This window comes from Chenopodium quinoa, unplaced genomic scaffold (assembly GCF_001683475.1).
Source record: "Chenopodium quinoa cultivar QQ74 unplaced genomic scaffold, ASM168347v1, whole genome shotgun sequence".
In the NCBI taxonomy this organism is placed as follows: domain Eukaryota; kingdom Viridiplantae; phylum Streptophyta; class Magnoliopsida; order Caryophyllales; family Amaranthaceae; genus Chenopodium; species Chenopodium quinoa.
In genome coordinates, this window is record NW_018744626.1 from 1,933,590 (window position 1) to 1,960,992 (window position 27,403).

A 27,403-nucleotide genomic window follows, 5' to 3' on the forward strand; every position below is an offset into this window, starting at 1 on the left:
AGTTCTCTACTTTGTACTAGAAAATTTTCTTTAAAAATACACGTATTATCTTTAAGTTTCACACTTTAAAATACAATTATACAAGGTTTTAAAAGTACTTTATACAAGGTTTTACTAACTTCTATTTTTACAAGCTTTTAAAATTTTAGTATCTTAATAATTTTAACATACTACCTACTTATGAGTTATGACCCTTAAGTTTGACGGACAAACCTCTTTACGGAGATTAAAATTTCCCAATTTATTATTGATTGAAAAAAAAAGAAAAATATATCATGATCAATTTCAAAAATTAAAAGGATAATACTTTTAAAAAAAATAGTGGTAAATTGGCTTGAGTAGTCTTTATATTTCCTTTACTTATCCAGCTTTGTAACCTTTTTTTTTTTTTCAAAGGCTTTGAATGAGGACAAAGGCCAGCCCAACTTTAAAAATATAATGCATCCTTTAACTTCTTTCTCGTTGTATCCTTAAAACATCTCATGCATAAATAACAAACGCTTGAATAATAAAAACAAAATTGATTACTAAAATAAATTGTATTGAAAACTTGCATAAATATAAATTTAAGAATTCACTAAAAGAACCTCTGCAAAACTCTTTCCTAATAAACTACTTGAAAAAAAAAATTGATAACACTAAACTTCTTCAATTGGCTTGCTGGGTGGGAGTTCAACTTGTGAAGGTTTCACTGCATCCAATTTGCTGGATTTTGGTGTGGTCTTGTAGTAAGTTCCATACAAGATTAGCTGAATTATGCCAGAAATTGCTCCCAAGCCATTAGGAACCTGCCATGATAATCGCAAAAGTAATTAATTATGGAATATAGTAATCATCGTGTATACTAATAAAATTTATGACTTTGAATGTTATCACCTATGGGGTATTACAAAATTTTAATAAAAACGAAAAATATAGGGTATTACAAAATTTTAATAAAAAACGAAGAAAAGCTAGTTACGTACCACCATCCAAAAATCGATGTGGATGAATGCATAAGCAGTCCAGCAAACACCATTTAAGAATCCCGCAAGAGTTAAAAAGAATGGCATGTATTCCACACTTTTAGTTCTCATCACTTTTCTCTGTAATTAAAAAGATCATGTATTAATCTCGTTTCATAAATCTTACATAAATTTTGAAATCTTATAAGATGGTTTAGAAAACGTACCATGACTGTCAATGGTGAAAAATACATAGAAACATTAAAGACGACACAGAAAGCTCCAACAAAGATGGTCCTCTTATCGGTGTTGTGGAATATAAATAATGTTAAAAGCACTACTGCCACAAATAAGACAACCTCCCCAAGCAAAACCCAAGCGATAAATTTCTGCAACAAACAAAAATGTTATAATACATTAATATTCACATTATATTCTATGTACAAATTATATAATCACATTACTAGTTCAAATTCATGATGTTAATCGAATGGAAAAAGAAATATACAAAGTATTACCCTTTTAGAATTAGAGGCATAAGTGAGAAAGATGGCAAGGTAAATGAGCTCAATGCCCAACCCAATGCCATTGATAGTAGTAACAAGGATGTTATTTGGATGGACAAAGGGAAGACCATAAAGACACCAAAATAAACAGTTTATGACCGTGCATAGGTATGGATCCGGTTTGAACTCTTCCACGGACTTGTTCTTGATAATTCTCAAAAATGTAGGTCTGTAATTAGTAATTCAAACACATATAAATATTATACAAGTATAATAAAATTTTGACGAAAAAAAAGTTTTAAAATTAATTAAGATCTAATTTACACTGTGAGTTTTTGAAGTGTGAAACATAAATACTTACACAGGAGAAAGGAACAATCCAAAAGAGATGACATTTCCTGTAACACAAAGTAGATAAATGTTGTTGCATTTAATTAAGTGAAACACAATAATTTGGTAAAAAAAAAAATAAAAAAATCAAGTAATATTTGTATAATTGTTGAATGAAATATAAGGCAAAAAGGTAAGTAATTATATGTACCTATAATTCCAAGGGTGTTTCTGATTGCGTTAGGGCTCACCATGTTGTTGTAATTTCAGCACTTACTCTGAATCAAAATCACAATTAGAGAGGATTTTATGATACAAAAAAAAAAAGGGTTCAATTGTATTTATTTCACTTTTGTGAATTAGAAAATATCAATTAATTTGAGCCTTTTCACGTATCAAGCAATAAATCATAGAATTGATTATGGTAAAACTGATAAGATCAGTGAATTAAAAGTGAATTATGACTCTGCAATGTATCTAATAAAGAACTTATTTGGGTTATGTTTGTGAGTGATTAATGGGGTAGGCAGTTAAGTGAAGATTATACTCCGTAGCAGGAATTAGTAGGAAAATTATTAATTAAAATAGGTTAATGTAAATATTTAATCTTGGGATCCGTTAAGTACACGAGGTAGCATAGCCACTTGTTATTCTCTTTAAATTCAAGTATAGTGGCTTTTTCATCGGATTGTACCAGGTATTACTAGACAAGTATCACTCAAACATAATTATAAATTACAATTGTTTTTAAGAAAGAAAATAGGAAAAAAATAAATCTTTCTGATTATGAACAAGTCAAATTCGTCCAATTTCAAGTTTCAATTAGGTCAAGTTAATAAGAATTAAGAATAATAAATTAATACAAACCAATTCTTTTTAATGGATATATGTTTCTTTAAAGGCGAAACAAGATAAACCAATTCTTTTTAATTGTACTAATTACTCGTGATTCCTCTTTGTATCATTAATTCATAAAATCATAACTACATTGCATTAAAAAAAACACATAATTCATAATATTATTTTTGTAACAGATAAACAAATGTTATGATGATTATCCTATGTGAAAGAATCAAATTAAAAACAAAATTACCAAGATTAATTACATGAATATGCTTTTACTTGCACACAAACCGCAAACTACATCATAATTTTCTTACGTTGATAGCATGAAAAATCCATTAGTGTAGTCTTTTTAAGGTCAAACTCAAATATAGTTTTTTTTATGAAGGATTGAGAGAAAAAACTACAATTTGTAATTACAATATTGAAACAAGAAAACATAATTCTTACTAAGGATTAAGAGGAAATACTACACTACATAATAACTAATACGGAGTAACTAATAACATTATCGAAAGTTCTAAGTGATGAAGAACAAAAAGAGAAGTTGCAATTACATAATTTGAACGAGAGAAAAGAGAGCTTACTAGATTCTACGAATTGTTTTTTGAGAATTTCTGAATTTCGAAGTATGAAATTTTTTGTGTTTAGATTATGGACTTATGGTTGATGGATATTAAGTATTTATAGGGCTTTGGATGACACAATTTTGGTGAAGTTAATTTGTTTTACAAGTCATACCTAAGTTAAATTGGCTTAGGAAAACACGTTTTATATTGCAAATCAAATTACCTTAATTATCTGGTATTGAAACAGATTCTTTTTATAAATTGTAATAATTGGTTAAATTCGTATGATGATATTTATTTTCATTCTAAAATAGGATAATTATTATTCTTTCCAGTTTAGGATTATGCTATCCAATCAAATACAACTTCTTGGCGGATTAGTTTGTTGGCGTGGAGATATTGTTTGGCTTTAATAATTTTAATTTTAATTTTATAAATATGGAAATTTTGGTTTTCTTAAAAAAATATCATATAAACTAAGACAAATTATCCTAATCAACTTTGTTTGAACTTTTTTTAATTTTTATTTATTTTCTAACATGAAATCTTAATGGTGTATGAGAAGTTTATGATAATATATTTTTATCATTGTATTTGTAAAATTTAATTTTTATTTGAAGTCACTTTTTTTTTTTTATCCGAATGAACTTGTATACCTAAATTCTTATGATGCTATATTCGTAATTCTAGTAATTTGTGTCAATAGTTCCTTTCAAACGAATAATAAGAACCAAATTATTAGGGTACTCCTAATAAAATAAGATAAATTCATACAAAATATAAGTTAAATTTAAAGTAATTATTTTAATAATGCAAAACTCAAATAACTTGAACATAATACATGGTTTAACGTCAAGTCAATAACATATCAAGGTTTGGTCAATAATTAAGTCTTCGAGTCATCCATTTCTATGATTGTACATTACACTTTTTTTTTTTTACTTTTTTTTTCTGGAAAACATACACTATCTATTTATACCTTTTCCCTTTAATTATGAACTGCCAAAATTATTTGAGTTTTAATTTTAGTTTTTTTTCGTTGTCAAGGCAAGTAACGCCTTAATCAATTTAAATTTTGCACAGTAACATTTTTATATAGGGGGCCATAAATATTTATTGTAATTATAATTCATAACAGTTGATTACTCGGTATTAATTTTTTCTTTATACTCCGTGTTATTATTATTCCCTATACCGTCTTCAAACAGAAAATTAATTAATTAATTAAGATCTTTACCAATTAAGTAGGGCAAGTAAATAGTCAATCCGTGGCCCTTCAATAGAACTCTACAAATGGAAGGTCAAGATTTTCGTAATTCAAGAAGACATATCTTATCCTTAACTTGTTGATCAAGGGAGGTCAATGATTTATTGCTTCTTTATCCTAATTACGATGTAATTAGCTAACAATTTCATGAGCTGTCGTTATTAATTTTGTAAATAGTCTATGTTAATTGATTTTGTATTATGCTAGCAATTGATAGCTTTCCATATTAAATTCTCCATACAAAGTATATCTATTACTTATCCTATATTCCTATCCTATCTTTTTTATTTTTTTTGGGAAATTATCAATGGTACACCAACTTAGTTTTTGTTTATCAGCGGTACACCCAAGGTTTAATACACTTATCTATAGTAACTCTAACGTTAATCAAACGTTAATTAAAGGTTAATAATAGGTTAATCCACTTAAAATGAAATGACTAATTTGCCCCCCTACTCCAAATACATTAAATCGCTCCTTTCAAACCTCAACTACCTATATTAAAAACTCCTAAGTCAGAAGATCGTTCATCTTCTTCTTCCTTCTCACTCTCTCCCCTGTATCTGCTGTTGTGAGGTTCCATAATCGACGGGCGAATTGAACAAAATTCTAGCAAATTCTACACTTCATTGTTGACCGCTTAAGGCAAGTTTTCATCCGAGTCTTTGATTTTCTGACTTTCGCTTGTTTTGGTAGTATATGAATTTTTTGTTTAAATGTTGAATTTTGGTTTCCATGTACAATTGTTAGCGAATTATGGTTTAAATTATGCGCAATGTGCCTGTGATTATTATTTGTTGCTTTACTGTTGTATTTTTTGCACAAATAATTCGAATTGGGTGTGTTTGAGTAGATATATGTATATTTATGTGTGAAAAGGGAAAATCAGAAATGAGGGAAACTACATATAGAGGAAGAGGGGGTGGGTAGGGTAGAGTACATAAAGGAAGGAAAATGAAGAGGGGGAAAAAAGGGAGGGAATTTTTTAAGTTAAAAAAATCGAATTAAACCCCAACTTAACTTTTACTTAACGTTTGTTTAACGTTAAGTGTATAGTTGATAATCGTGTGAAACCTTGGGTGTACCGTTGATTAATAAAAACTAAGTTAGTGTACCATTGATAAAAGCCCGAACCTTGGGTGTACCATTGATAATTTCCCTTTTTTTATTATTATATTTAATTAATTATTAATTTTAGATTTTTGTTTGAGGAAACTAGGGAGAAGGAGTTATATGACAAAAATATTTGAGGGTACATTGGTAATTTTGTGATTTTAAAGATCTTGGGAAAAACAAATGGGTTATTTTTTTTAGGACTAAAATTAGGCCAAATGCGTTGTTATTTCAGGGATGGAGTGAGTACATACCTTACTAATAGTAATTGACCACTAATAATTTGTTTCCAATTTTGTTATAAATGTAAGATTTTTTATTTTATTTTTAATTAATATTCCGTGTATGGAATAAGAAGATAGGAACACACATATCATAGGATGATAGGAGTATCTATTATAAGTATTACAAAGTTAGTATCTTTCATATTCATATAGTCATCATCCATCTTGGGATTATATCTTGCTCTTTTTAGGTTTTGGGATTATTAGATTATTACTCTGTAACTTTTTTTTTTTTTTTTTTTTTTGAAGGAAATTGGATCAACTAATGACTTTAAAAGCCTTATTTAATTTCTTCAAAAAAATAAAGTTTTATTCTTCTTGATTTTTTCCCAAGGATTCCTTCTAGCTGGATATTATGAGTCGTGACTCGTGAGCTTTTAAATGTTGATTTGATGGCCCTCTTGAGATGGTGTTTATGAATATGCTAATACACTAATACACATCAATTTGGATATTGCATTTTATTTAATTTTTGAGAAAAGAATATGCAAATTAATCATCCTTAAATTTGTTCTCCGTTACTAGTGCTCCATTTATATAATCATTCCTTTTGTTGTTGATGATACATAATGCAAAAAATAAAAAACCCTTATCTTCGCGTATGACTCTAATTCCTCACCCTCAAGTACATATGTAAGTAATTTCCGAAGTTTTTCATTTAGGATGGTTCGTGTAGTCTATGGTACCAAACCGTGCATAAAAATTTCTTGTTTTAGAAAAGATGTTCATATAATTATATAAATGACTTATTTGATGGTTTGTGTTTGAATGAAATTATTGATCCAACGTAGCAAAAGATAAATCAAGCTTTCATATTATTATCTTGCAAGTTGGTAAGTTGACATTTTTGCCTAGGACAAATTGTGTAAAAGTTATTTTGAGGAATGATAATGATTATTTAATAGCCCCCTTTCATCTCATTCATCAGAGAAAATGATAATGATGTTGATCAAGCAACTCAATATATGCTTTATACGCGTCGTTACATTATTATTTTAAGCAAAAAGATGGTGACAATATCCTTTACCAATAGCTGGCCATCAATTGCCTTTTTCCTTTTGAGTGTAGTGCTTCTTGTTAGATTAATCAAGTTTGGTTATCTTAGTTAGAGCCCTTTTTCCTTCTTTGGAAATTAAATTCAAATGAAATTGAAATCTAAATTTTCTATTAAAAGTTATATGATTTTACATACTTTACGACATTTTAATTAATTATATAAGAAGAATTTTTATACTTTATGACAATTTATTGAAGTATATATGTTTTTCAAATTAATGTATTATCTATGACATTTTAATTAATCAATAGATATTCCTAAAACAAACAATAGATAAATTTAGTAAATAGGACAATTTCATGATTATTTTAATACCATTTTAATTCCGGAGTTATATTTCAAGTCAACTATTTTTGGATGATAGAAAATGTGTCGTCAGTTTAAATTTTTAAAAAATTAATACAAATTAAAATACAAGTAATGTGTTTCTAATTCAAATGTAAACATTTTTCTTAATCTCAATATCAAAAGCAGACATTATATTGTGGGACGAGTGGACATTACCTGTTTGGTAGTTTACATAAGATTTTCACAAGAAGTAAATTCGTACTTGGACACTACTTGGACCGTAGTACTTATAAAATCAATAATTTATTCACACTATCATTAAAAACAAGTCTAATTGGTGATTCTAAATAAGTGCATTAAAGAATATATATAAGCACCAAATAAAGAATTTAGTTCCACGTCAAGTGGACCACCTTTTAGATTTCTACTCTTCCTACAAATATATTATGTCATTAGCCTACAAAAATCACATCTAAAACATTCTCATTTTTCATCCCTCTTTCATCGATTCTCTCGATTTATATTAGCCACCTCTCAAAAAGAAAAAACAAGAAAAAAAAAACAACAAAAAACCCTTCCTTTATGCTTCCATTTTTATTCATTCTTCCTTCCTAAAAACAAAACAAAACCCAATTAGAAGAACAATTATGATGCATAAATATGATTATTTCATCAAATCTTGGAGAATTAGGAGGGAAATCAATCAAATTAAACAAATTTTGGGTGAAATTTGACCGAGGAGAGATTATCATAAATCATCAAAGACCATCATGAATGATCATATTTGAAGCCCTCCTCAAATTTTTATTTGGTAAATCCTGTTTTGACAAAGACAGAATATAGGACATATATGGTAATGGAGATTATCATATCTGTATTCTTGTTATTTTGTGGAATTGCAATTTTGGTAATAATCCATATTTGTATTGTTGGGAGGGCATTTAGTAGAGGTTTTGGAGCAGATGGTGTCCCTTACATTAAGGGTGCAGGCATGACTCTGCAAGACCTTAAGAAACTGCCGTGTTTCGAGTACAGCAAACAACAGACAGTTTCAGAGAAAGAAACTTCTGCTGCTGCTGCTGCTGCTTGTGAGGCTGCGGCTGCTGCTACTGAGGCTGCTAATACTGATGCTGCAATCCTTGATTGCGCGGTTTGTTTAGACAGTTTCGAGGTTGGTGATTACTGCAGAAGTCTGCCTAATTGTCACCATTACTTTCATGTTCAGTGTGTTGATGTTTGGCTTACTAAATCACCATTCTGTCCGGTTTGTCGAACCTGCACTGTCATCAAGCTGTCGCCTAAAGTTGTCTCCAGTGTAGGCGATGCAGGACGCAATGCTACATCACCCAATGTCGCGGTTGATCTGTGTTAGGTACAAGTGTGAGTATGTTTGTCGCACATTCAAAGTTGCAGACGAAAGCCTCTTAGTTAGGCTTTGTCTGCTGGGTTATCTCTCTATTCATAAACAATTGGTGTAATAATAAAGTTGTAGTATTAGATTTCATGTTTTGTTATTGTATGTCTAGTTTAAAATTCACAGGCTTGTAAATTTATTTGGTTGGGATGAGGATATTGTTAGCCTGATGATACTTGTACATATAGGTTGTCTTTGTATGGCATTATATGCTGCTATGAGTTATGCATCCAATTCGGGTTTTTTAGCGAGTATTTCAGCCAAAAATTCCTTGTATAAATCCTACTAGGGCCGGGGCAGAGTTTAGTTAGTGAGGTTCAGATGTACACAATTAGAGACTAGAGCGGCGTTTTTCTTTCAATATATGATGGACTACCTAGTTCTCCCTAGTCTTTAAAAATCGAAAGTCTAGTATATAACTAATTAGTATGCAAATAGCAACATTACATGTAACATGATACATCAATTTCTTATTTAGTGACCTTATACTAAAATTGGGTGATAAGATATTTCTTCACATTGATTGGTTATGTTCTTGAAAATGGCTCTAGCTAAATGGAATTTTGTAAGCGTTCCAAACAACATAGAAAAATAGCTGTACAAGCCAATTAACAGGACAAATCTTGCAGCTGGTCCTCTTGATGATATAGAATTGAGTGCTTTAATTTGCAGATATTTTTCTTTATGATTAAGATATCGATAAGATGGATCTTTTCATCTTTTGATGAGTCATGTGTTAGTCATATGGGTCCCAACAATGCTATTAAAAACTGTTTTACAAACGTGTAGTAACAATCTCAATTAGGACAAGTGTATCATTTCTTGCACATTCTTACCATTGTTGAATTGATAATGTAATAAAAATAGTCTTGTAAGGTGACTACTATATTCAAATCCAGGTAGCACCTTATTTGCAGGAAGACTTGCGTGGACCTGATCCACAATATATTATTGTGGACCCGAGTTTTATACACACGCAACTGACATGGTATTGAACATAGTTACCCTTATTTTTAACATAGTAACCTTATTTTTAATATAGTAACCTTTATTAAAACTTGTATAACATTTAACATTATTATGAACTTGAAGTACGACGTTATAACCCTAATTTTAACATAGTGGCCTTTATTATTTATATTGACTATATAAAATATTACATTAAAAAAATTAACCTCTTATAACTTATATATTACTAAAATGACTTTTATTTCATCATAATGACCTTTTTTTTTATTATAGTGAAAATAAAAAAACCTTAGTTTCTCCAATATTAGTGGTCCACAATAAATTAGTGTGAACCAGGTCCAATTGAGAATTTGTACCTTATTTGACACTTGTAGTTTTATGCTTCTGTAATAGTTTGAAGTTTGCTACCAAAATTTAGCTTCACTCAAAATAGAAATCACCGTCGATTATATATACCCATTTTTGACTATGAATATACCTAAACACCCAAAGATATTCACGGGTATCAAAGATTTGATTTTAATGATTCTTCTAATCTCAATTACCATGCATGGAAAGATCGACAACTCGTTCAATTATTATATTCACAAGTTACCTGTAAAATTGAATATTATTCACATATATCATTGCTCTTTTTGAAGAAAAAAAAAACGATATAATAAGCCCTAATATCTACATATACAGAGCTAAAATTGGAAATAATAAATGAAACAAAACATTAATACAATGATCAACCTAAATGTTTATTAGCTAGGTACATACATTATTACCCGAAAAACAAATATTATGACCTTATCAATAATTGAAAGGGTCGTAATTAGCAAATTTTTTAAATAGTAATGGGCACATATAATGGTGGAGTTGGAACAATCATTTATCTGTCCTTTTGTTTTTCTTCTTAAGGCTCGTGGTGTCATTTCATATTATTAGCTTTCAAAATCAAAACGAGGACTTTTGAAGTTGGGGGTCGTAACAAGTACTTCCTGAAAAGAAAAGCTACTCAGCAAAATCAGGCGAAAATACTGAAAAACAAGTTGATATTAAGTCCGAATGAAGAAGCCACAAACAAAGGTATTGAAACTTGAAAGCATTGTCTAAACTAGCTTGTAAAGTGGCCAAAAGCCAGAAATTGATAAAGTAACAGCTAAAAAAATATATACATAAATATATCGCGTACTAAATTGAAAAATACAGAGTACTGTATTATCTTGAATCTGTTTAACTTTCAAAATCTATATTCTATAACAGCAAGTTAAAATTTTGTACAGGTAAGGAGAAGCTACATTACCATGTTTCCTGCATAATCTTTTCAAAATTCAATCTACTGAACCATATTAATTGTAATGAAAAAAAAAATAGTCAAACCCATAATAAAAAACTTCATGAATATTTTTAGGAAAATATATGGTCAACGCATAGTATCAATGTAGAATATTGAAAAGCAAAAGCTGAAAGCCTAACCAAACACTGTCGAATAATATACAGTACAAAGGAAACAGGTTCAACTAATCATAATGGTCCATAGAATCCATAGATGCTCCTAAGATACCAACTAAAAGTTTATCATGACCAACTACCTTCTTCAATTTCCATTTCCATTAATAGAATTTCACATCGCCCGTAATAGAAAATTTGAAACATTTGGAAAACTACGACAGGGATAAAAGGCATCTCAACTGGAATTTCGAGAAAGATGATAATTGGATTGAAAGTAACCAATAGCCATCAGCAACTGATTCATTTCTTTTCAGCAACATTACTCTCAAGCTCCCTCCTTAGCTGCAGAGAGAAGTCATCGTTGACGTCATCATCATCCCAATCGTCTTCCCACTGCTGTGTCACCTCCTTGCCTTCTTCCTTGCTGTCCCACTCTGTAGGAGTAATAAATAATTAATTGTGAAACAAAGCAAGTATAAATCCACATTGAAAGCATAAATTATCCATTTGCAAGGTTACAATTGATTTTATCCTCATCTATCTAAATTCAAAGAAAGTTATCCAGACATGTTGAATCACAGTACAGACTGGATGAATTCGACAGTTAAGCCTTAAGAGGTGGAGACAATTGTGCAAATACAGATTACAAGTCCTCAGTCTATGGAATCCCTGTGTCCATCACATTCTCCCAAGTTCAGATGCAAAGCTCACTCTACTGCTTACTGAGAACTGCAAAAGTACTGATTCTCTCTTAGATATAATACCAACTCTGTGTAACCTCAGCACCAGCATAAAAGCATGTGCTCCAAAGATGATGGTAAAGAGAATGCAAATGTTACATACAAATGACAAAAATTAGAGACTCCATCTATTATATTGCAAGATCGAGTTCGATAAGGTCTTAATAGCTACAAAATAGTCGAGATGCAACTAGCCAATAAAATCAATAAAATGAGTGTGTAACCAGATACGGACATTTGGCAATGGATGACACCTAGCTTCTTGCTACTTCCATACTCAACTATCGTTAAACGTATCAAAAATGCTTATTCTCACTCACCCAATAATCAAACCATTTTGGTAAAATGTATGTTTTCTTTAGTTTCTCTACCAGGCCCCACAAATTACAATGAAATTCTCTTGGAGTGGATGGACTCTTGTTAGCATAAGCTACATAATCTTGTCAAAGTAAACAATAATAAACCAGAGTCGGGCATTTTGGTGATGGATGCACACCTAAACTTGACATAATCTAGTTAAATTTATCCAACATGCTTATTCTCACTCAACCCAAAATCGAACTATTTTGGTAAAATGTATGTTTTCTTTAGTTTCTCTACAGGGCCTAGCAAACTACAATGAAATTCACTCAGTGTGGGTTATCCAATAGATCTCATTATAGCAAGCTATCCTAATGAACATTAAATATCCTTCTTTGAAAAAAAAAAAAAAAACTCCTTTTTCTCTATGGAAGGCTGCTGAAGATAATATTTACGGAAAAATCAATATAGACACACTTCTCAACTCCCAGAAGCTTCAAGAAAGAAAGGAAAAAAAAAACCAAATATAATATGTATTCCTCCAACGCACAACAGCAGTAAATTTGGATACAAAAAGGGGGAGGAAAAGAAGAGCAGGGAGAGGAAGGGATGGGGTGGGGTGGGAAGGGAAGACTGACAAGTTACCAAATGAAAGATAATCCATCCCCTTCATTTCCCCTCTCTTCCTTTCCCTCTATTTCCTTCAATCCAAACAAAGTGTAAAGGTCAAGATAGAAGTTTGAAGGGTGATTTAAGTAATCAGGAAAAAATGGGAGACAAATTTTTGTGTTTCCTCTTTTCCTTTGCTATTCTTAGGAGACATGGGGTTACAAAGGAAGCTTTGCCACACAATGACACAAAAACAGCTGCGGTGGCTTGAGGAGTGAACCTCCTAGAATTAAGCTCCTCAAAGTTAGGCATGCCACAGGCAAGCCTTCAAAATCAAGGGAGAGGAGGGGTCTAAGATTCATATATATATATATACCCTCTATCCCACAAGGTATAAACAGCATCAGCATTTGTTATCATAGAAAGAACTCATAACCATTTATTCAGTGCAACTATCTATACAAGTAGAAAATGGTGAAAAAGGAGGAAAGGATAGATGGGGACTATCGTCAATTAGGGGTTGATTGGTTGGATCATTTGGAATGGAGTTAGAATCAATTCCATCTATTTTTTTGGTTTGGTGGAGCTTTTTAACTGTGAAATCTCATACCCAAGGGGTTTTAACTTTTCTTAACGAAGTATATAACCTATTCCAACAATAAAACCAAACAACTTCAACAGGTCACCAGCCGATTAAGTAATTTCTTAGACCACTAGAGGTTGATAGTCAAAACTCAAAAACAGCTAAAATACTAGTAGGCTCAATAGACAACCAACCGAAAATTCTTATATCCCAACTCATAAAAAACTCAATTTAGCCTGCAATTGACTCGCTTCACATGGATATTGGTCTGTCAGACAGGTATATAAGTCATCAATGGTTCGATTGTCTTAATTTCAAAATCCTCAACATCAGAGTTGCATCCTGTTTAAAGGTTCAACACATACTTCGCTATTACCTCTCAAAGACAAGAGCATGACAGGGGGTCGCCAACCTATCCAAGGCCATTTGTGGTGGAAACAGCTAACAGACTACGTGGTGTACTCTCCTTATACACACCTTTTCAATTACCAGCCAAACCATCTTCAAAACTTCTTTTAAGCGATAAAGTAGCTTAAGATTCTAGAGACTAAGAACATAATGCATCCGACCTCCAACAGAAATGGAGGTTATTATCAATCTAAACATGGTGTTCACTGCTTAAAGCTGTATGCAACGTTCCTAAACTCATACAAGTAATAATCAGAGTAATAGAGGATTTTATAACCACATTACAATTACAGAAAATTGAGCATCTCGAATAAAGTAATAAGATTAACTTGCATTTCAATTCAAAAATGGACAGAAATCACAACTTTTTCCTCAAATCGAGATTAAAATACATGCATATACTAAATTATGATCAAAGAGACAACCATAAACCCTAGAATTCAACAACTTAAAAAAAATAAATAAAAATAACAGCTTAAATCAAAACCTAGCAAATTGTACCACATTTCACAATTCAATGAAATCAAATTGCAGCGAAGAAAAAATAAGCTAAAAATCAAAATAACGAAGACAATAGTTTCAAAATTATTACCAAGATCGATTTCGAACTCCTCAAATTCATCATCGTCTTCAAACAGATCCATCTTAGCTTCTTCAGAAACTGGTTTAGCCTCGTTCGTCGCCATCACCTAAAATGTTCAATCTCAACACACTGTAAAAACCCTAATTTTCGGAAAACATGGCTCAAAATTCAATCAACAAAAACGCAATTGATATTCTTATAATAAGAAGAAATTGAAGATAAAGAAGGAAAAAAGCGGCCAAATTACTCACCAGAAACAAATTAGGGAAGAACTGAAGATTTGGAGCGAAGAGAGAAATATTTGTAGAAGCAAAACACTTGTGATTTTAAAGCGGGAACTAGAAAGAACTCAAGAAGTAGTATAGACTAGAAAGCAAGAAAAGGATCTTGGTTAGTCAATCACAATTATTGGGCCTACTTCGGCCTAGTGGCTTGTAGAATTTGTGATTTGGGTTGTGGCCTCTCTTTGATATATTTATGGAAGCATAGTATTTTTTTTGAGTTTGCCCCACCCGGTTCACTGGAGTTTAGCTCTGACTACTTTTAGATTTAATTCGGGTTGCACACCTGATTTACGATGGGTGAGTCATTCAACAAGAGTTTTCAGCATTCGGTGAGGCTCGAATTCGAGACCTCTTTTAATCGACATCAAGATGTTTACCACTTGAATCAACTCCTATTGGTTATGAAAGCTTAGTAGCCAAAAAGTTTCGAGTTTAACAAAAAAAAAAAAAAAAAAAAGGCTTCAAAGAACGCCATTGTACAATGGATTGTACCCTTTAAAGACAAAAAAGTTTTTTTTAAGGCAATATGTGTGTAAGATACAAGCACAAAAGTTGATAAATGACAAAGTAATGCCGGTTGTACATAAGAAATTGTTAAATGATACGAATATATACAGTGATAGAAAATCTTGGGATACGGAGAGAATTCGACTCCTACAGAAAAAAAGAGGGGTTGGGAAATTTTGAAGAAAGTTACCAACACTAAAATATTTTAAGGTTTGGGTTGTGCCACTTATGATTTATTAAGATTGTAATGGATTTTTCCCCCTCATAATAGAAAGTATTCTCTTAATAAGAAAAACGAAGAAGATGCATACAAATGAGGGTATTTTTCTGTAAAGAGTAAAGACTAATCTCTAACTAATTGAAACATAAAGTTACTACCTAAAATGCACAAAACACCTTAAAAAGCAACATAGTCGGATTGTGATTAGCTTATCACATATTGTTTGTATGTTGTTAGAACTTCCTCTATCAATAAGAAAATCATACAAAAAATGGCAATATGGTGACTCATAAAACATTGAAACATGATCAATGAGACCTTACTTTTTATTTATGAACATAGTTTTGTATTTAACATGTCAACATATTTGGATTTCTTATCTTCCTATAAAAAAAGGGTGGGACAAAAGAACATTGTTAGATTTTTAGGCTACACAAAATCAACTAACAACAAGAAATTAAAGGATTGTAGTAGGTAAAATACAAGTTAAATTTTATTTATTTGCTCTTACCTACTTTTGTGGTGGATCTCAAATGGACACTTACACTAATGCCTACCAATGGAAAAGCACAACCACAAATAAATGCAATGAAATTACCTATGATTTCTACCTTTCTAAATTTAATGATCAATTTTCAATTGAGCTTTGGAGTATCAAATTTAATCATTCTTCCTAGTTTGTGCACCTAATCATAGAGAAAATGACCAATTTTACAAAATAGCTACAACAACTTATGATACTTAAATTTATTTGTACGGATGATTTTTTCATGGTTGCATATTAAGGTGAGTAAAGGGTTTTTATACTCTCGAAGTAAGTGAATCACATGTTGACTTTTCAATTGAATATTTATCATTTTGACCAACTGCGTATGATGTATAATGTACATTATCAAATTGAATATTTATAATTTTGACCAACTACGTATACATTATCAAACTATGAGGTTTCTTTTACAAGAGTGCACCGCCAAAAAAAAATAATAAACAACTTTATATTGTAAAATTACTTGAAAGTTCAATGAAATAACCACAACAATTGTGATTAAGGGAGTAATTTTATTCATTATAATTTTGTATTCCAAGAACTCAGGTCACTAAATCTAGATAACAATAATAATAAGACCACAATCTTTAGTCTTTATTCACTTAATTATCAAAATACAGAACTTAAATCTGTGATAATGTTTCACTATAATGGCAATTGAGCCATATTATATTCTCTACTGAAAAGAATGCTTAGTGTAATTTATACAGTATACAATAACCAATTGCAAAGAACCTAAGCCTAACATATTGTTTCAGCTCTTTGAAAAATCTAGCTGATTGCTCAAAAATAACTCTATGGATTCCAATTTGGTAAATCCTACATATTTACATAATATGATTATATCTTAATTACTATGTATTACCCCTAAATTGCATGAACAAACCTTTCCTTGTGAAGTTTAGAAGCTGCTGTTAAGCTCGAAGAGCTCGATTCCTGAAACTTCTGCAGCATATTGATTAGCATTCGCGCTTTCCTGCTACCATGTGAGCTCCCATCAGTAGTGAGTGCATACAGTGAAGGCATGATAGCCGGTTCCTTAGCCAAAATCGCGACAACCTCATCCCCACCATTCGTGCACAATGATGCTAAGATTGACACACAATATTCTTTTCCTGCCCTTGAAATGGAGGATTTCAACAATCCCATGATCAAAGCCATAGCCGAGGTTTGTAGAATCGCGATACACCCATCAATCCTCTCAGCCAAACAAGCTAAAATAGCCAAAGAATCAGCTAAAAGGTCTGATCTCTCAATGGAAGAGATCAGATCAAGTAGTTCTGGTACAATTCCTGCTTCAAGTACTCTTTCATGATTTCTATGATACAAAAGAAGCCCGAAAATTGCAGCAATCGCGTTCTTCTTCCCACAAATTGTCCCATCTTTGAGAAGCTCAATAAGACCAGGAATAGCCTGTCTTGTTGAGCCAATCATTTTCCTGTACTTCTCCACAGAAGATAAGTAAAAAATGGTGGCTGCTGCAATCTGTCTCGATTCGAGCTTCATCCCTCTTCGAAGGACTGATATTATCAACGATAAACCACCTTCTTCGATGATCGATTTCTGCCCTTTTGAATGTTTTGCTAGCTTCAAGAGAGCAGCAATTGCATTCTCTTGTGTGCTAGGATCATCTGAAGTAAGAAGATCCAATAGAGGAGGAACATTCCCAACTTCAATCAAAATCGAACGATTAAATATACTCGATTTTGTTAGCAACCTTATCTCATAAGCAGCCTTATTCTTCTGCTCATCAGTTCCATAAGTCAGCCTCCCAGCAAGAAACCCAGCTAAAAATCTCACAGCCTCCCTCGAAGCCGGAGTCGGAGATACAACCGTTCTTGATGATTCCTTGCTTCTTCTACCTGATTTCGATATCGAAATCCCATTCTCCGAACAAAACTGTTGTATCAGCCTCTTGAGAGCAGAATTTGGTACTAATTCTGTACTTTCCAGCCTCTCCCCTGTCTTGGGACAGAGTAAATGCCCTGAATTCAACCATTTTTGAATTGATGCTCGATCATATGTTTGCCCGGTGGATATTGTAACAGGATCCATCATCAATTCCAATGAAATCGGGCATCGAAAATCTTCGGGATTCAAGCAATTAAGCATCTCTCCCGGTGATTTCACTTCAATTTCGACAATTATTTGCTCATCATTTTCATCCAATGAATCAAAAATTACTGCCCTGCAGTAGCACATCAATCCCAACAAATTACTAATCAAAGGAATTTCTCTTGCATCTTCTTCAATATTACCCATTTCGTCTTCCAAAAACTTGACCTCTTTGTTGCAATCTTCCCAATTATAAATCCCTAAATAATCGAGAATCCGCTTGATCAACCCTCTTTCGGGTTCGAATGCGTTCTCGAATTGGTTTAATATCAATATCACCCTCTCCATGGCACATTGATCATTCAGGCTTACATCGAGCTTTGATTTTTGTGCTTGTTTTCCAAGTAATTCGACTAATTCCTTCACTTCAGAACTGATTTGGAGTGAATTTAGATAGAGTATATCAAGAGCAGTAGCAATTGAGCTAATCAAAACCCGAAATTGATTAGCAATAAACTGTGATTTCATCAGAATAAAGAGTCTAGACCCTTCTCGAGTACAATCTTGTAGTAAAAATTGAATCTTTTGGAGTATAAAGTGAAGCTCTGAAAGGCATAAAATAAGGGATTTGGTGAAATTTGGTTGATATTCACGGATATCCTCGAAAAATATATGGAGGATTTCGACTTGTCGAATTACTTCCCGGGCAATTTTTTTCTGAGAGGGAAAAAATTTGGCTTTGAAATTTGTAACATCATTAGAGATAGTGATCAAAGAAGTGAGAAGAATCGATGGGGATATCGATTCACACGGCCTAACTGCGGGGAATTTAAGAACCCGACGATTATCGGGATCGATTTTACGGATCATTGGTGGAAATCGTGGATGGAAAATGAAGGGTGAAAGGGTAGGAGAAAGAAGAACAGAGTTGCTCTGTTTCTGTTTGTGCTACTAATATAGATAGGAATATGATAAGGCAAAAAAACTTTGGTAAAAAAAACATAACAGAAAAGAATCTAGTATTGGCGGTATTTTAGCTGTCAATTTTAGTGTTGGGTAAAAAAAATACAAAAAATTACGTAGGATATTTCGTTGGATACGTGGCAGCCGACAATGCGGCTTACTCGCTGAGAATATACTGACACGTGTGGGTGGACACGTGGGGAGGTGGGGTTGGCGGGGAGATTTAATTCTCGGATCACGTAAACGATGCCGTTTTACAAGGTAAATAATATTATGCTGATGTGGGTGGAATAGGGAGTAGGGACCACAAAAACCGACTATGACACGTGGAGGATTAAGAAGATGACAAGTAGCATGGGTGTTTCGTTGGAAGAAACCTCAATGAAAAATAAAAAATTGAAAAAAGGGACTAGGTGCATAAAATTGCATAATTGATGATGTTATGCAATAATGAACAAGAAAAGAGTCATGGGAAGAAGCTTAGAGGAAGCTTAGGTTATAAACTTGTGATTAAATAATTAATTGCGTAATCAGAATGTGTGGTAGTCTACTACTGGATGTCAAACAATTAGACTTATATGTTAAGTGTTCTAATGTTTGAATTTGGCCATACATGTTGCTATCATATCGTTTGAAGTTTTATTATATTTTTTCTATTTTCGAATACAAAGTACTTTGAATATGCAATGTTGTATATGGCTCGGCATACTTAGTTTGAATGTTAGTTCCTATCCATTCACTTGTTGTATTATTCGCTATATATCTTTATAGAAAACAGCCTGTATTATTGTTAATTGAATTGCAAATGTTGGTTACTTAATTTCTTCACATAGTACGTCTCACGTTTTTAGTTATGCTTGATTATGGAGCAATTATTTTAGTTGTATGTTTTTTCACCAATCAAATGATTTATACTTCATCCGTTTCCTACTTGCGACACAACTGATAGAGAATATCCATAGAATATTCTTATCCTAGGTTTAGGATATATTTTGTATAAGATTATTTTTGATATTTGTACATATCTTATAGTTACCTAATATAGATCAAGTTCTAAACAATCCCAAGATCTAACCTAAGTTGTGATACCATGTCAAATAATATCAACTCCCTTGATTAAAGTGATTTCCAGATAAAATTTATAAGGTTACAATTAGAAACCTAATCATATTAGGTAACTATAAGATATGTATAGATATCAAAGATAATCTTATACAAATATATCCTAAACCTAGGATGAGAATATTCTATGAATATTCTCTATCAACAACCTTTAAACACACAATTTTAGGAGGTGATTAGTGAAGGTAAACAAAGTTATTTTTTTTCAATATAATTTTAACGAAAGGATTAGAGAAGTGTTAGGTAGGTATCTGATAGAGTATATAACATATTCCTGAGCCTCAACCATAAGCTTAAGCTTTTGGTTATAACATATTCCTGGGCCTCAACCATAAGCTTAAGCTTTTGGTTAAGATAGTCCACTAACATGGTATCAGAGCCAGCGTGACATAAAGGTCACGAGTTCGAATCTCATCCACCCCTCCTTCAAAGTGGAATTGATTCGCACCAGGTATGGGTGGGCCTGTGTTGCATCCACATTTCAAGCCCAAAGGGCCTGTCATGTGAGGGGGAGTGATAGAGTATGGTTGAGGCCCAGGAATATGTTATATACTCTATCAGTATCGTGTGTAAAAAATATTTTTGATTAATTTAATCGTTTACATCATATAATCTCGATCTAAAAATAAATACCACAATATTGTGTTGCAAGTATTAGATACAGAGAAAGTACGAGTTTGAGATTGGCCATATATGATCAATGGCTCGATCCTTTCCTTATAATTTCCAATCAGTTTATTACCTATTGACCGGAATCTCTATCTACCCCTAATAGAGAGTAGTGATCGATAATGAAATTGACATCAGCCACATCTACTATAAAACGGCTAATGGGCTGTTTACCCAGTGATTAGACGACCGATGTAGTAGTGTTCCTAAATAAGACTAATTAATGCAGCAAACAACACCTAAAAAGTTAAGAAAATCCTGAATTAACTTAATTAAGTGTATAAATTAGATGAGATCAGATCTAGCTAAATCAGACCTATAAAAAGAGGAGATTCCAAATCAGCCAAAAATAAAGCCTTAATTACTATTTTAATTAATCACTACACATGTGCATGTTGAGCAGTTAGTAGACTTAGTACCATATACAAATGCTTTAATATTCATGGGATTTATCAAATTGTACAGATTTAACTAAAAAACTAAGGAATATGGTTCGATTTAAGTACATTTCACAGAAAACACAATCTAAGAGGCTTTCATTGGATACCTTTTCAAGTATAAAATTAATTTACTAATTACGTACAATAAGGTTCTAATTATCTGCAGAAATTATCAGGACATACCATGTTGGTGGACACAGGACAATGTTTTAACAAGACAAGCTAGATTAAGCTTTAACATAATTTGTCTATTAGTATGCCAACATCAATATAAAGGTGCACATTACTTATATAATTGTACTGTCTTTGATGAGACAAGTTTCTTTGAAGGCACGCTTTATTGGTACCAATGAATCCAATGTTATCCATTTATGTGCCCTTTCGGTTGGTTTTCACTCTTTGCTAGAAAATTGCTATTTTCAGAGACTTGTGTTGAATTGTTAATAAATCGATCGTACGTTATTATATGGTCACTAGTGATCGAGTTGTGAGTCTTGTGAGTTGTGACCGGCCTGTTCGTGATGGGAAACTATACATGAAGGGTGATAGTATGTCGTATGCATCTTATGTACTTTGTTAATTTAATTTAATATGTAGAAAATCATTGGAGATGATTCATTTTTTTCTTACAAGTGATAAGTAATACGAAGATTTTAGAGCTCGTTAGATATCATTGTGCAATATATTCCATATTAATGCTAACATGTTGATTTTAAATGACAGAATCAAAGAAACTACTCTCGATTAGTATAGTAATTTTACCATATAAGAAAAATTAAAATTGAAAACAAAAAAGAGCTAATGAACACTCTGATCCATTAGTAATTTTAATTTTTACAGAAAATGCTTCTTGCAAATTCAAATTCTACTTCTACTACTATTTTTATTTAATTTTATCCACCAAACAATATTACACATTATTTTACTCTTTTGGGAGTTGTACTTATCCCTACTTTATAAAAAGTAGAATCTTGCTCTTATGAATAGTGTTGTGACAATTATAACCCCAAAAATGTGTATTTATGCATTTGTCCCTATTTAATATTACAAGGTTTTTTTAATATTGTATATCTTCTCTATGTTATTACGTACTTTTTCATCTTCACATTCAATCGGTTGAATTATTGGTTTCAAGTTTCAACCACAAAGTCACTGACAATCTTTAAAGGTAGTTTTCAATTGTTTTATAAGGTTTTGATTGATTTTAGATTTTAAGGTATTATCCTTTTTAAATTTTAGGGTCCGGGTATTCATCTATTTTTCCTAAATTTGATTGGATTTTGAAAGAAAAAAATATAGTAGATAATTGAAGTGAATGGAGAACCACAAACACTATAAGCGAGGGAAATATACCAACTTTCGAGCACTACATCATGGAAGCCCCTCATGTCTCTTTCTATTCTTTCAATTTGATCATTTCATGAATATTTGTCAGTGACTTTGTGGTTTGTCCAGTTAAGCGCTACCACAAATCCGATCAAAAGGTACTTTAATTTTTTCCCTATAAGATTTTTTAGGATTTTTATTTATGATCTTTAGATTGTACTTTGGTTTTGATTTTGGGGATTGTAGAATTTTACAAGGTGGCTTTCAACAATTCTAGTAGATTCGTTGTTATGAGATGCAAATGGCATCTGAATTTCGATTATAATTTTGGGTTTAAGAGCGTAAAATGAGAGTCCACAACTTTAAAAGATGCAATTTTTCAAGGTACATGTTTTTTAAAGGGAGTAGAATGCCTTTGAGCTTAGGCTCTGGATGTATATTCTATATTTGAAGGAAAGGAGGTGTGAGTAGTTCTCTTATCAATCCTAACCTACCTTAAAGGTTTATCGTTACTTGTCAGAAGAGAAGATACCACTTTTCTGGTGAGATTCTGATATGATGCATCCTAATAATGCTACATGCTCTGCATCTAATGAGTATCAGTTTAATGATTTACTGTATTTCTTTGTATTGTTGAGTTGAATTAAGCTGAGCTCAAGCTTGCCTGCATTGGACAACTCAGCTCTTCTTACATTGGGTTTAATTACAGAGTATTAAAAAATAAAAAATAAAGCCCCTGGACCAATATACAAAGAGAGGGGAAAAAAATCTACTCCGTATTTTATTATTATTGGATTTTTACATTGGGTTCAAGCTACCAAACTTTATATTAGACGATCGTATTAGACTTAACAGCAATACTAAGTATAAATGTACGTTGCATTGGACTTGATCAAAATCCAAACTCAAAACTAAAATTTAACACCTGAGAGTCCTAACTACTCATAGGGTACCCAAGAACAAATTGATGCAAAATTTCATAATTCCTCTGTTTGTTTCTCTTTGTTTTTCAGCTTGTAATATGTATCAAAATTTTATTCTAGAGAATCATCTAGACTCTATAAGATAAGCATGTAAATGCTATTTTTTACTCTTTAAAATACATATGAAAAGGTTAAGGATATATGATTTTGAACTTAATAGTCGATTATTACTCTTTCTAAAGGTTCATTGTATTAATTCTTACCAGTTTCAAGGTATTTAAATATTGCATAAGACATTTTACATGCAAAATGCTTACTAATCATAACTATGTACAAGCTAAAATCTTTAGTACAAAGACAAGTCTTGATAACTTCTCCGCATTGGCTATTCATGTCGCTCGCATCGCGCGCGTTGGCCACCCTAGTAAAGTTATAAAAGTTGTAAATCTTATAATGGAGTAATTCTATGTTATTAATTGCCAGCCGACATATAAAATATGACATGCTTTAAAGTTACAGTAGATCTAGTGCACCATGCATAAATCATAAGGAAAAAAATGAAAGAAAAAAAATATGCAATTGCCTAAAGACAAGGGTGATATCTAAATATTAAAATTAAATGGAAAAATGAAAAAGACAAGAGAGCTGAGATATCTTAACTACTGTGAAAATGTTGAATAAATGAATACACTACTGCAATTTTTCTGTGTGAACTGTTTGAAGCATCACCATCTTTAAATTTCATCCTTTTAAATTGATTTTTGCATAATTGATGATATTGTCCGACTCGCAGTTGCTTGAAACGCATTTAAAATTTAAATTTTGCACTTTTGCATGTGTGATAGCCTGATATAGGAAATAAAATATAGAGGGATGGTAGATGCAAGAGAGCATATTATAACAAAAGAAGTGAAAGAAATATTTTAGAGACAAAATAAAATTAGTAGTTCGTTGGCAATTGACAATTTGACAAAATTCATGTATAAATCTACCTATAGTCAATTAAGGAGTTTTTGGATTGGATAGATTAGTTATAATCTATCAATGCCTTTTATCCAATTGGCACGGCCGCCTAATCGTTTTTAAGTCTCATCACCCCTTGTTTTCGTTCGATATTATTCCCAGCCCTATGAGGTGGTAAGAGCAATTTCGTTGATGGATATAATTATTATTGTTCTCTAAGATCGATTTTTAAGATTTTTGCGTTATATACAATATGATCCATAAATTGAAAAATCATTCATCGCAAAATAATTAAATACAAAATAATACAGAAAAATGATTATATATATATAAAAAAGGAAATCTATATTACATAATTCCTCATAATTGAAGTACAGAATAATAAAACCAGAAACATATTCTCAAATATATATACTAGTATAATACGGAGTATTGGATTAAAGTAAGCCAATTGCCCTAGCTTAAATGGTTGTAGCATGCATTAATTATTTTGAAATGTACAAAAAATAAATGGCTGTTTTTCTTAAATAAAAAAAAAAATTGTCGTTTGTCACTACATATGACATGCAATGCTTTTAATACATGGTTATTGCATACATTTGTATGCGTTATCCTCATATAATTATTATGGTCAACTGAAACCAATATTAGCTGTAAACCTAAATTACATATCCTAAATAACTTTAAAACCCTAAAGATATAACTTATACGGAGTATGAAAAGATTTGACTATCTATACTATAAAATGGTTGAGAAGATGAGGTTTGGTCGTCACAGCTTTGGCCGCCAAATAACTAGTTGCATATTAGTTTCAAGGATATAGTTATTGCTTATTTATGAGCCACCTACCTTATACTATTGCATGCCCCTAGATTAAAGTAAGGAGTTGCTAGAATTATACGAGTAATTTAGCATAATTTAACATTATTATTATATACACGTGAGAGAAGGAGAAGCTAAGATTCGGCAAATTGCTTAACTTGCAACCTAGATCTCTTCTGAGGAGTGACTTATCTGATCTAATCTGATACTCCGTATTAATATTTTATTTGTTCTTTATTTTTAGTTATTTTTATTAAGCCAAGGGTGTAACTTATTCACCTTAATAAAAAATAAGTTTTAAGATTGATTAGGTATAGCCAAGGTTATTGATCGAATTCAATTATATATAATTAGGTGTATATATCTACCACATGTGAAAATTAAGGCTATGATATAAGATGGTATAGTGCTAGTATATGTTACTATATGTCTTAAGCATAATTATTCATAGTTTCAAACTAATCACTTTGAGTTGTTCACATAATCACACAAAATTTAGTTAGATATGTCTAGTTATACATTATAAATCTATTAATCTCATACAATTATTATTACATTCCCTACTAAACTTCTCCCAATGCTTTTCCTAACCAAGTACACTATGGATTTTATTAGCTGATCCACAATATGAATTTGTTTTCTTATATAATAAAATCTAAAAAATTTAATTGATTCACACCAATAGACTTACGGAGTATATTACAAGAAATTTCCGTAATACAAATGTGGGATGCAAAACCATTAGACTTAATGAGTCGATATCAATATCATAACCATCAACCATACGTCCATACATTATTCTTGACTACTACGACATCTACGTAGTACTAGTTCTTAATCAATCGCTATTCATATATTGTAAATTAATACAAGAAAATTCCAATCTAAACATCTCGTGGCTTTCTATGATTCGCACAAAATGAATTATCTCTTAATTAAATTCATACAACACATTCAAAAAACACATGATAGTTACACTATATGGATTCGTACTATTTAAATACCGGAAATAACTAACTTTTCCTTAGCATAAGACCCATCAAAGACGTGGAAGCTGTCCATTGGTTGGTTAGCTTGTGTGTATGAACGTCAGAAAAATGTTTAGGAAGTAGCTAATCAACATGGACCAATGAAACTGAGACGTGTATAACGCGCTTGGCCAAATCTCCATTTATTTTAGTTTAATAATAATGTTAATGTGAAATAAATATCCTAGCTTAATATTAAACCCTAATCATAAGATACTAGTAAACTATAATGGGTAAGATATATAAAGTAGAAGTATTAATTTTAATTAAATCGATCAACGCGTGATTTTAACATGGATTTCATTTTATAGATAGTTTAAACACAAAGTCTTATATGCCGTGTGGTCAGCCACTATACGGGTTACTTTGCTAGTGTAATGGGGGTTACTTGATCAGTGTTAGGGGTTACTTCATCATTGTTATAGAGTTACTCAGTAAGTGTTATAGGGGTTACTTGATCGATATTACATGGGTTACTTAATCAATGTTATAGGGGTTACTTTAAGTGGTCACACGGTGTGACTGGCCGCACACAAGACTAGCTGTAATTTAAAGGATTATCCAATAATGTTTGAAAGTGTTTGTTAGCAAGATCCAATTTGTATGCATAAATGTTTTTTGACGAGCTAATTTTATATCTTGTCTTAATTGAAAAAATAATAAATATAATTACGTGGACCGTAATATGTCAAAATCACTGCCAAATATAATGAAAGTGGATACATAAAAAGGTCAATTTCATGGGGTACACACGGATAGTCCAAGTCCAGAAGGAAACCCAATGAAGCCCAGCTGTGGCCCACCAAATCAACCCAACAATCAAATACTAGTTGTTTAACCGACCGACCTGTTATCATTTCTCAGTAGTTTCAAGCTATAAAGGCTTCTTTCAAGTATAAATGAAAAAGACCTTTCAATTGAAATTAATAATACTAATAAAAGTATTTATGAAAAAGACAGAACAAATATCCACCAAAATAAAACAAGTAGTCACGTATTAGGTCTATCATGGATGTTTTATGATGTATTAGGTCTATCATGGATGTTTTATGATTTATTAAGTGGTCCGACTTATTAAGAATAATCGACATTATTTTCAATTCAATAATTGACAATATTTGATAATTATGTAATTCTTGAGGATTTTCGAACTTCCATTTATAACCTTAAATTTTTGTTTTCTACTAATTAAGAATAATCCTTTTTTTTTTTTTTTTTTTTTTTTTTTTTTTTTTTTTTTTGTGTGTGTGTGTAAATAACACGAAGATTATTATTTTCTTTACGGTATAT

At 31.6% G+C, this 27,403-nt stretch overlaps 4 protein-coding genes across 4 annotated transcripts; 1 reads left to right on the forward strand and 3 right to left on the reverse strand.

The window, feature by feature from the left end:
• Nucleotides 1-109: 109 nt before the first annotated feature.
• On the reverse strand, nt 110-5,042 carry LOC110700868 (bidirectional sugar transporter SWEET6b-like). Its single transcript, XM_021878451.1, has 6 exons — nt 4,955-5,042; nt 1,812-1,848; nt 1,463-1,679; nt 1,172-1,333; nt 966-1,085; nt 110-788 (listed from the first exon to the last, which is right to left on the reverse strand). Exons 1-6 carry the CDS (start codon nt 5,040-5,042, stop codon nt 639-641), a joined length of 774 nt encoding a protein of 257 aa, XP_021734143.1. The 3' UTR covers nt 110-638.
• A 3,009-nt stretch (nt 5,043-8,051) lies between these two features.
• LOC110700869 (RING-H2 finger protein ATL65-like) lies at nt 8,052-8,573 on the forward strand. The gene has a single exon (XM_021878452.1). It carries the CDS (start codon nt 8,052-8,054, stop codon nt 8,571-8,573), a length of 522 nt encoding a protein of 173 aa, XP_021734144.1.
• A 2,427-nt stretch (nt 8,574-11,000) lies between these two features.
• LOC110700411 (protein DELETION OF SUV3 SUPPRESSOR 1(I)-like) lies at nt 11,001-14,644 on the reverse strand. Its single transcript, XM_021877951.1, has 3 exons — nt 14,496-14,644; nt 14,254-14,350; nt 11,001-11,455 (listed from the first exon to the last, which is right to left on the reverse strand). Exons 2-3 carry the CDS (start codon nt 14,345-14,347, stop codon nt 11,322-11,324), a joined length of 228 nt encoding a protein of 75 aa, XP_021733643.1. The 5' UTR covers nt 14,348-14,350; nt 14,496-14,644; the 3' UTR covers nt 11,001-11,321.
• A 1,649-nt stretch (nt 14,645-16,293) lies between these two features.
• Nucleotides 16,294-18,982, reverse strand: LOC110700412 (U-box domain-containing protein 19-like). The gene has a single exon (XM_021877952.1). The coding sequence runs from the start codon at nt 18,725-18,727 to the stop codon at nt 16,670-16,672; it is 2,058 nt and encodes a 685-aa protein (XP_021733644.1). The 5' UTR covers nt 18,728-18,982; the 3' UTR covers nt 16,294-16,669.
• Nucleotides 18,983-27,403: the final 8,421 nt, after the last annotated feature.

Coding starts and splice junctions, on each gene's coding strand:
- LOC110700868 (XM_021878451.1), bottom strand. CDS start 5,042: ATGGAACCTCACAACAGCAGATACAGGGGAGAGAGTGAGAAGGAAGAA. Junction 1,334..1,462: donor ATGCCTCTAATTCTAAAAGG/GTAATACTTTGT, acceptor TGTTTGTTGCAG/AAATTTATCGCTTGGGTTTT. Junction 789..965: donor ACATCGATTTTTGGATGGTG/GTACGTAACTAG, acceptor TTATCATGGCAG/GTTCCTAATGGCTTGGGAGC.
- LOC110700869 (XM_021878452.1), top strand. CDS start 8,052: ATGGTAATGGAGATTATCATATCTGTATTCTTGTTATTTTGTGGAATT.
- LOC110700411 (XM_021877951.1), bottom strand. CDS start 14,347: ATGGCGACGAACGAGGCTAAACCAGTTTCTGAAGAAGCTAAGATGGAT. Junction 11,456..14,253: donor GGAGTTCGAAATCGATCTTG/GTAATAATTTTG, acceptor TTACTCCTACAG/AGTGGGACAGCAAGGAAGAA.
- LOC110700412 (XM_021877952.1), bottom strand. CDS start 18,727: ATGATCCGTAAAATCGATCCCGATAATCGTCGGGTTCTTAAATTCCCC.